This window comes from Limulus polyphemus, unplaced genomic scaffold (genome assembly GCF_000517525.1).
Source record: "Limulus polyphemus unplaced genomic scaffold, Limulus_polyphemus-2.1.2 Scaffold715, whole genome shotgun sequence".
Taxonomy (NCBI): Eukaryota; Metazoa; Arthropoda; class Merostomata; order Xiphosura; family Limulidae; genus Limulus; species Limulus polyphemus.
In genome coordinates, this window is record NW_013666325.1 from 222,131 (window position 1) to 231,905 (window position 9,775).

A 9,775-nucleotide genomic window follows, 5' to 3' on the forward strand; every position below is an offset into this window, starting at 1 on the left:
TAGTATTAAGTACAGTAAAGTTTAGTACTAACTAAACTAAAGTAAAAAGAAACATACACAGGTTACAGTTTTAGTTTATCACTTTATCGAACGTATGCCTAACATAAGTTAAAGTTTTATAAAGTACGGCCTATATACAAGTGGATTTACACATTTCGTTGTCTATGATTACAATTCGTTTGTATTGTGCTAGAAATGTTATATTTAAAAAAAAGTACTGTTTTGATAAAGATACTAATTTGGTCAGATATTTTTTGTGGGTCTCTGCTAGTAATCTAATATTGTTGTTAAGAGGCTACGTGCTGAAAGTATAGAATGAAATGTATAAACTATAGAATTGAAAAAAAATTTTTGTTTTCTAATTTAGAGGCTCCATTAATTAAATAAGTTTGTTTTTTATTATTTAAGTTTAAAATCAGCGGTAAAGTCAGTAGGAAGGTTACCTTTATAAAAAGGCCACATCCCGTAAAGGAGCAACAAATTACATAGGTTATACTTTTATGCTAAAATGGGTTCAGAATACACACACTGACATAGTCATCTGGAATAAATCAACCTAATAACCTGAGCAAATCTAGATACTTTCACTAATATACAATAAAACTGTTGTTGCAATTTTTTTTAACAACTTAAGATGCTTGTATTAGCTTTGACTGATCCACATGATAATAAGTGGATCCTAAGATTCACCTGTAGATTGTTAGTGATTTATTACTGTTAACAAAATAATTTTGTTCTGAGAAAGGAAATTTATAATTTAATAAGAATATAAAAACTAGTCAATTTCTTAGAATAAATTTGGTATCTTCAAATCTTCCCGAATTTTGAATAGAAAAGGAATTACTTGTGTGAAGTTACTTCTAAGGTTAATTAGGTGAAGAAACAGCTTATATACTTTGATTACTGATACATTTTAAAATAATGCAAGATGATAATAAGCATCAGTAATTAGTTAAACAGATGTTTTATATTTGTGACATAAACTCATACATGTTTTGGAACACTTTCAATAACCACCCCCCAAAAAACGTACATCACCTATAATAGTTAAATGAACTGCCTAAACGTCACATTAGTGTAGCCTATGTGTAACGTTTTGTATACTCTAATACCTTATAGTGATGGCACATGAGACACATATTTGGCATGTAATGCTGTTTGAATACATGAAGGAAAATAATGCTTCTATAGCCACAAAGAATATCAAAGAAGTTTATGGAAATGTTTTGAACGTTCGTGTGAACAATGGTTCAGCAAATTTTGTTCAGGTGACTAGCCTTGAAAACTGTGATGGCAGGGGCCGACATGTTGGAATTGATATTTATGCTCTGAAGATGCTTGTTGAGTCTAACCCAAGGCAACACACTTGTCTCTTCTGCTGCATAATGCATGTGAATCATTTTTGGACAGAATTGTCACCAGTGATGAAAAATGGATTCTCTATGCAAATATTAAATGCCAAAAACAATGGCTCTGTCCTAGACAAAAACCACTTCCGACCCCAAAACCTGGACTCCATCCGCAGAAAGTGATGCTTTGCATTTGGTGGGACATCAAAGGAGTAATTCATTTTGAACTCCTCAATCCACAGCAAACTGTCAATGCAGAGATCTATAGACAGCAATTGGAACATTTAAATCAAGCTCTTCATCAGAAATGCCCTTCACCTGTCAGTCGGAAAGGTGTTCTTCTTCTTCTACATGACAATGCACATCCACATTTGGCACATTTTACTTAACACAAGATTATGGAGTTGAGTTGGGAAGTTCTCCCCCACCCACCATATTATCCAGATACGGCACCATCAGATTACCATCTTTTTCATTTGCTGCAACAGCAATTTATTGGGAAAACATATGCAAATGTAGAAGGTGTTAAAGAGGACATCAACATATGTTTTTGCTTCAAAGCCAAGTGATTTTTTTAATCAGGGCATTAACAACTTGACTGCAAGATCGAAAAGCATCATTGATAAGAATGGAGACTATTTTATTTAATAAATGTTTTGTTTTGATATATAAGTTGTTCAGGTTTTTTCATCTAAAAAAGCGACATTAATTTCTTGATGACCTAATATAATCCAGACGAGTTGATGAGTCCGTCTGGTAAGAGTAAAGGAGGAGAGAGCCGTAGAAGAAGAGAGGTCCTATAGAATGAGTAAACAATTGCAGGAACCCTGAAATGGAGCTGTACATGCCAAGTAACACCTAACCACTCAAACTTGACACAAAAGATGATCGGGATCAGTATGATCATAGAAGATCAAGACTGAAGGAAGAGAAATGGGAGAGAAAGAATGATGTCCCTTCTGAGCCATCCAAGTCTTAGGAGAAAATGAGCAATCAGGGAACAAGACTAACACTCTTTGTGTGGACATCCTTTACTGTGCATGTCACAAAGTTTTTAGTGACTTACATTCAATATATAATTAAACTACTTTTTGATTATGTTATACAATTAGTATAGCATAATATTATAGCTAATAATCCATATTTCAATAGTACATAAGTTTTAAGTTCTTAATTTTATAAGGCAATATTTTAAAAAATCTTGAATTTCCCCTAGTGTGAGGAATGTGAAATTTTTTCTCTAGGCATCCCCTTTTCTTTATTTTATTCACCACTCCTCCAATAAGTATGAAAGTTAACGTAAATTACTCACTATAAAATCTTCATCACTCAGACAAACAATAATTTTTATAGCCTTCAATCTTGTTTGGTTACAGAGCCATCAAATAGAAAATTAAACCCCTCTTGCCCCACCCACCTGTCACATCCTCCCTTTCAGGATTTGTTAATAGTTCCTTTTTACATTTAATACTATATTATTTATAACGAATTGTCAATTTCTCTTTTAGTACAAACTTCATTCCCATGGGAAACATATCAACTAGATTGGATGAATTTGTAATGGCTCGTCTCTGGTTAGAAAGCCAAAAAATTGTGATAGTTAGGCGACATTGTCTGTTTTTTGCATTTATTTGATGCATTATTTGATTAAATAAAAATTATTTAATGCACTACTACCAGTAGTATAAAAGGAATATCGAGTAAGTACTTTATTTACTCTTTTTCATGTTTATTCTTTATTTATTATTATAAAAGTAACCAAAATGTAAAAATAAAGATCTCTTTAGATTATTTAAGTTGAGATTAGGTAAAATAAACATAAATAATAATAGTATATTAGAAATATTTCAAGAGGCACGCACATGAGAAGCTCAGAGTAGCTCGTGGGTAATGTAATTCGATAGCACAATGTGAACTGCTCGTTCTCCAAGTGATTTACAACATATAATGGTGTGAATAATAGTTAGACATGGTTCAAAGGGCAATAAAACAATAAAATTAAATTATAAATAGATGTATACTGTTACGAGTTTAAAGCTACTTAGGATAAATGAATGTAGTTCCACACTACATTTGAAGTTTTTTGTTTTTTTTGGTGGTTACCAGGTCAGTCAAATTTACCAGCCTTGTATAGAGTTAGGGTAGAGAAACTAACAGATAAAATATAGTTTTAGTGAAAATAAACATTTGAAATGTATTTAGGAGGTTTTAGAGATTACACAACTGAGATTTGAGATTTTTGAGATGAAGAAGAGTATTTTTAATCTTAACATGAAAATCACTTTGCACTTGGTCAAAAATAAGACTTGATATATTCACATATAAATCTTTTTTTATCTTATTAAAAATACATCACTAAAAAAATATGATTTTTTTTATATGTGAAAGCCATAATGTTTACTGAAATTTTGCCAAATTTTGTGAAGATATACATACTACATTAAAAGTTAGTAGTATCAAAACTATAATGGCTTTAAACAAGTACAAAGTGGTCATGTGATTGGTCAATTCAACTGAGCCTGTGTAAAGAGATTTAAAGAAAATATGTGAAACAAAGTATGGGAGGCATTAAATGCATAATGAAAGGTCAGATCTGTGATGACCTCAAGCAAGAAGAATGGAAACAGGTTTTGAGAGAGATGGTGTAATGAGCAAGTGGCCAATGGTTCAAATAAGGCCTGGGTAAAAGAGAATAGAACCATATTTATATTCCAGTAAAGAATAAGACAAGGTGGATGATATATAAGGATGGGCCATTACAAGGTGGAAAGAACAGGGGAAGAAAAGACAGAACCATAATAAAATGTTGGAAGGTAGTCAGTAAGGTTGCCTAATAGCCTACTATGGTAGAAATCAACAAACCTTGGTCAAACAACTAGATAAAAAAGGTTTAAATGTGAGCAACAGTAGGATGGCCTAGTGAGAGAGAGTGACAGATGGACCATCAGCAACAAAACACAACACTTTCTTTGACAGACAAAGTGGTTCATAGGGTGACACAAATGGAATAAGAGAAGAGCTACACAGTCAGAGAAACCTGGCCGCCAAACAATGGATCGGAAAAATACCACACATGAAAATGAAGGGACGACAATCCCTGGTGAAAGAGAGACATATGAGGTTGTAACAAAAGTGACCAGGACTAAGACAGAGGAAAAGGTGCCCTGAATACCACTCGGTGAGGAACCAAGACTGTGTCAGATAAAAGGGGGCTACCAACAGAACCCAACATGGAGTGTCACAAATCCAAGCCAAGATGCATAGGAGAAAGTGAAAAGAAGGTTACAGATACAGAAAATGATTAAGCCAATTCTAGCTGAGGGCATCCATAGCCAGAGCTGCTGGATGAGGTACCATGGACCAGAAGAGGAGAATTGGGAAGAGTGGTGAAGGCATAAATCACTGGCATGCCCAACAGGGAACAGATGCAGTGAAAAACCTGAGGATGGAGTGCCACTCCATAGAAAGAATCCTGTCTGGTCAAGAAACATATCAGCATGGACACGTGTCTGGAGAAGAGGGAAAAACCAAATAATCCTCAACATAAGAGTCATGTAGTAAGGAACAGAAAGAATCAAAAAACAAAAGTGAAAGAGAATGCAAAGATATTTAGAGGAGAAACACAGTTCTTTACAGGTAAAGAAGAGCCTAGTGCAAACCTGGGAGGTGGAAAGAGCTGATCAAAACTGTCATCCTCATAGTTGAGTTCAGAAAGAAGGGAACACACTTCCAACACAGGGACAGGAAGATGAAGCAATAAAGGTATTATCAAACCTATGACACATCAATCAATGGCAGTTATGTCCTCCAAAGTCAATGAGCCTCCAGTGGCCACAGACGAAGTAGGAGCAGTGTTATCATCATTGCCAGAACCTTGAAAGAAGTAGTAGTTACCACAACTTGCAAATTGATTGTTGTTAAAGTAATTCTCTAGATCATTTTTTACACAGTAATTGAAAGGCAACATAGTTTGAAATCACATATGAAATAAAATAAAATGAAAAAAATTTAACACTGGAACAAAGGCAGCATAAGTCTCACTAAACTTTGTTAAACATGTTTGTTTTCCTAACAGTGTTCAGAAAAAAAGAATGAAATTAATTTTGAGCACAGATGCTTATAGGGATCTACTGCACAAAGAGGATGTGTTACCCTTCTACTGGTGGATAGCTATTGTTGTACGTTCATTACATCATGCACTTGCACAGTTTACACTAAAACTTGGCTTAGGCCAAAACTAGTGGCATGGGCGAAATCTCAAAGGCGGATGTGCAAGGAATGGCTAATTTTTGCAGAGAGGTAAGGATATAATTTCAGTATTTATATTATCCACAAAGATTTTTATTGTGCTTGAATCATAAGTGAAAAAAAGGAGACCTGGGCTCTTTGACACCTACTAATTTTACATTTTTAGCTATCAAACTAGTAGGACCAAATCTAAAAACTTTCCTATATAGTAAATAATCTCAGTAAAAACATCACAGTGACATCCACTAAGCAATGGGTGTTCTAATTCATATCATGCTTTTTTGTTATTCATAATGTAATAGATAAGAATGATAATATCATCTGCTCATATACACTGAGCTTTATTGACTTTTAAAAATCATCTTCCAGATACAATCCAGAATGGAGTTGAAATATCTCTGCTACATTCCACATTTTTTCTACCAAATGACATTAAATTTCCAGGATAGGCTTGGATAGATGAATTATTCTACCAACAATTCAAGATAAACAACAAAACAGCAACATACAGGTTTTAAAGCAATCTGAACACTTACAGCACAGTCATAATTATAAAAATTATTCTTACCTCAAATCTAGGTTTTTTAACATGGTCATTCTGTAGTTCATCTGTAACACGTTTCACTGAAACCAAATACCTAACTTTTAGACTAAATTTAATATAATTGTCATACATATTCTATGCATAATACATATGTTCTATTACTACATGATTAAAGTACATGTTCTCTCTGTACACAACACAAACCTGGAGAAAACTTTGCAAAATATATATATATATATATATATTTGCATGGAAAGTTTTCTAAACCAGATAATAATGCAAAAGGATTATTCATTAGCATTAAGCAGTTGGTTCATTAAGACATCAACTTGGTATTTCCAACAAAAAAAAAAGTGTTCTACAATTATGAGTTTGTTGTCACTCTTTATAAAGTTGGGCAGTTTATATGTAACATAAGTAAAATATTAAATTTTCAGTCAAAAAAGAAAACACACACAAAGACTGTAATAATTAAAAATCAAACAAAATATTTGCTCATCTGTATATAAGCAAAATATAATTATAGTTCTAAAATGCATGCACCGATTTACCTTTTCTCAAAAGAATGTAACTAATTTTAATGTTCATCTGTCACTATCATTTTGACAAATTATAAAAAATCCTTCAAAAATTATTCATTGTTATAGATGTACGTTATAAAAATCACAACTGAACACATATTATTTTTATACATTTCTCTTAAGTTGTCCATTATGAATTTCAAATCAAAGGTGTTTAAAATTATCATTTCATAATTGCCTTATGTCTATCACAAGTCAGTTCACAGATGGCCTTTCACGAGTTGGTATTAATTTGAAATGTTAATCAGTAATTTAAAGAATAATGTGAGAAAACAAATCTCCAGTCAAGTGTGGTTTCTATCACAAATATTAAGACTTCTGGTTTAAATGCATGCATATAAATAGTATTTCAGGTTAACATTTAGCTGTAACTTTTAGTTCATTTGATGACTGATGATACTGATAGAAGATCAAGAAGTGAAATGTGATAACATGAGAATATATTTTTATTTGATTTAACACAAAGCTACAGAATGGGTTATATGCACCACAGCTAATCAAACCCTGGATTTTAGCACTGTAAGGCTGTAAGCCTTCCATTAACCCACCAGGGGATGATATGGGAAAGATCTGAAATGCTATTTTTAAGCACCTCTGATTGGCAATTTAAAAAAATAACGTGAAAAAAAATTTGCAATTAAGAATATTTTTATCTTTTATATTAAGGTTTCTGAGGCTTTGCCAGATTTTACATTCTGCATTGTAACATTATAGTTTTGTTGTTCTTTTCACACACTTGCCAGGTAAGTAACTACAATATATTATTTTTGGTTATAAATATTCAATTTCTCCAAACAAAACTCCAGACTTACAGTCATCTCAAATGCAGTGAGTACATTTACAGTACAAAATGTACAATTTCTCTGTACTACTTAAGTTATGTAACTATAAATGTAATTAAGTTTCTTTTATATTTTTCATGGATAAAAATACTACGTGCAAAATTATAATTATAAAAACATATTGAGGGTTAACCATACTATATGTGTGAACAATATTCAAGTTCCCGCAATGCCCTTATAATTTCTTCTATACTTGATCATTGATCATGCTTAATTTGATGGCCATAATTACACACTATTGCCTGACATTACAATGTCCATTGTAGCAAACTACTGTTAAACCATACGTGTTAAAAAACATTCCAGATAACCCCTTCATGCTATATTAACTTCATATTCCAAAACCAATTTTAAGTAGATCAAGGATAAAAAAGTCAATTGGGGCTACACAGGGGAACCTGACATGCAGTTGAATTGGACTGATGCAGGTCCAGTTATTTGGCCATCTTTCTTACAAAAACAACTATGATTTTGAGATGTGGTTGAAAACTTGTGATCTTCTGACCTGTGAGCCATTTCTACTTGAAATCCTTGTTTATTATTGTTTTAATGATATTAGAAGATATGCCAGCTTCATCACAAATGCTTTTTGTGTCAAAGATATCTCTTTTGAAACTACAGCCCTCAGGAAGAGGACATAGCACAAAATTGACTTTGGATGTGATTTTGAACCTATTGCTGTCCTAAACAATCAGATGTGCAGATTTTTCTGATAACTCTTAAAGGCTCTTCTTTCACTAGCAAACATTGTGGCATGGTTCTTCAACTATAAGTCTACCAAATGATGAAATTGCACATTGAAACTAGTTGTTTGAAACCTTAAATTGGTGGAAATAATTTTATATTTTTTGGGAAAAACATTTTGACATAAAAATGTCCTGTATCACATAATAAACATAATGTTATAAAACATAACATTTTGGGACAACATGGAACCTATTAGTCTTATCTAGGCTGTTCCATCCTCTAAACTAAATTTTTAATAAATAAATTGAAAAAAAAAATCTTAAAGCCAGCCCTTATCATTCATATAATTATCAAGCTTTCTCTTAAACTCACTTAAACTTACTGCCTCTACAACATCCAAAGGCAACCCATTCCAAAGGCCAACCACCCTGTTAGAAAAATAAAACTATCTTAGCTGAAGATGTCTCCTACCCTGCGAAAATTTACATTTGTGTCTCCTAGTCCTATCATTCTCACTGTAAGTACGAAAAAGATGATGCATCAACACTATTAATTCCCCTTACAATCTTAAACACCTCAATTGGATCCCCCTAACTTTTCTTTTTTCAAGAGAAAACAATTTGAGATTTCAACCTCTTCTTGTATGACAACACCTTCATCCCAGGCACGATTCTAGTAATCCTTTTCAACAATTCAATATCTTTCCAGAGGTAAGGAGCCCAAGACTGAACACGATATTACAAATTTTGCCTAACCAGTGACATGTACAATGAAATTATAACCTCTTTAGGAGTGTATTCAATATTTCTGTAGATACAACCTAAAATCCCATTTGCCCTACCACTAGAAACAGCAAACTACTTGGATGGCTTTAGAGACTGATCAACTATTACACCAAAATCCCTTTCTTTCAAGACACTGTTAAGGTTGTTCCCATTTAAATTATACTTATAATTCAAATTATGATAACCCACATACACTATCTTGCATTTATTATAATTAAAACCCATTTGCCATTTATTTGCTCAACTCACAAAATAATCTAAATCCTTTTGTAAATCAGCAGCATCCTCTAACACAGTTATCAACACCCAAAACCTTAATATCATCTGCAAATTTATGTAATTTATTGACTATCCCTTCATCTATGTCATTGATGTAAATCAAAAAGAGCAAAGGTCCTAAGACTGAGCCATGAGGTACCCCACTTGTGACATTTATCCAGTTTGCCTGAACTCCATTTGTAACAACCCTCTGCTTTCTTCCATCCAGCCACTCTTCTATCCAATTTGCTAACTTATCCTTCACACCTACAGAGATTATGGTTTTTACAAGTCTTTTACATGGCACCTTGTCAAATGGTTTCTGAAAATCCAGATACACCAGCTCTACACTCTTATCCTCATCTACATAAGCAGTAACCTTTTCAAAGAATGTCAAAAGATTCGTAAGGCAAGATATTTTTCCCTTAGTGAAACCATGTTGACTATCCAATAAAATTCTAAACTTCGTTAAATGACTTTA

General features: G+C 32.9%; 1 protein-coding gene across 2 annotated transcripts in view; it reads right to left on the reverse strand.

Annotated features, from left to right (window-relative positions):
- LOC106460131 (parafibromin-like) overlaps positions 1-9,775 on the reverse strand; it is a 79,778-nt gene that overhangs the window by 52,851 nt on the left and 17,152 nt on the right. For both annotated transcript variants that reach the window (XM_022386782.1, XM_013919813.2), the window contains exon 5: positions 6,166-6,221. In XM_022386782.1, coding sequence (XP_022242490.1) covers positions 6,166-6,221 — 56 coding nt within the window. The remainder of the gene's footprint in view (positions 1-6,165; positions 6,222-9,775) is intronic.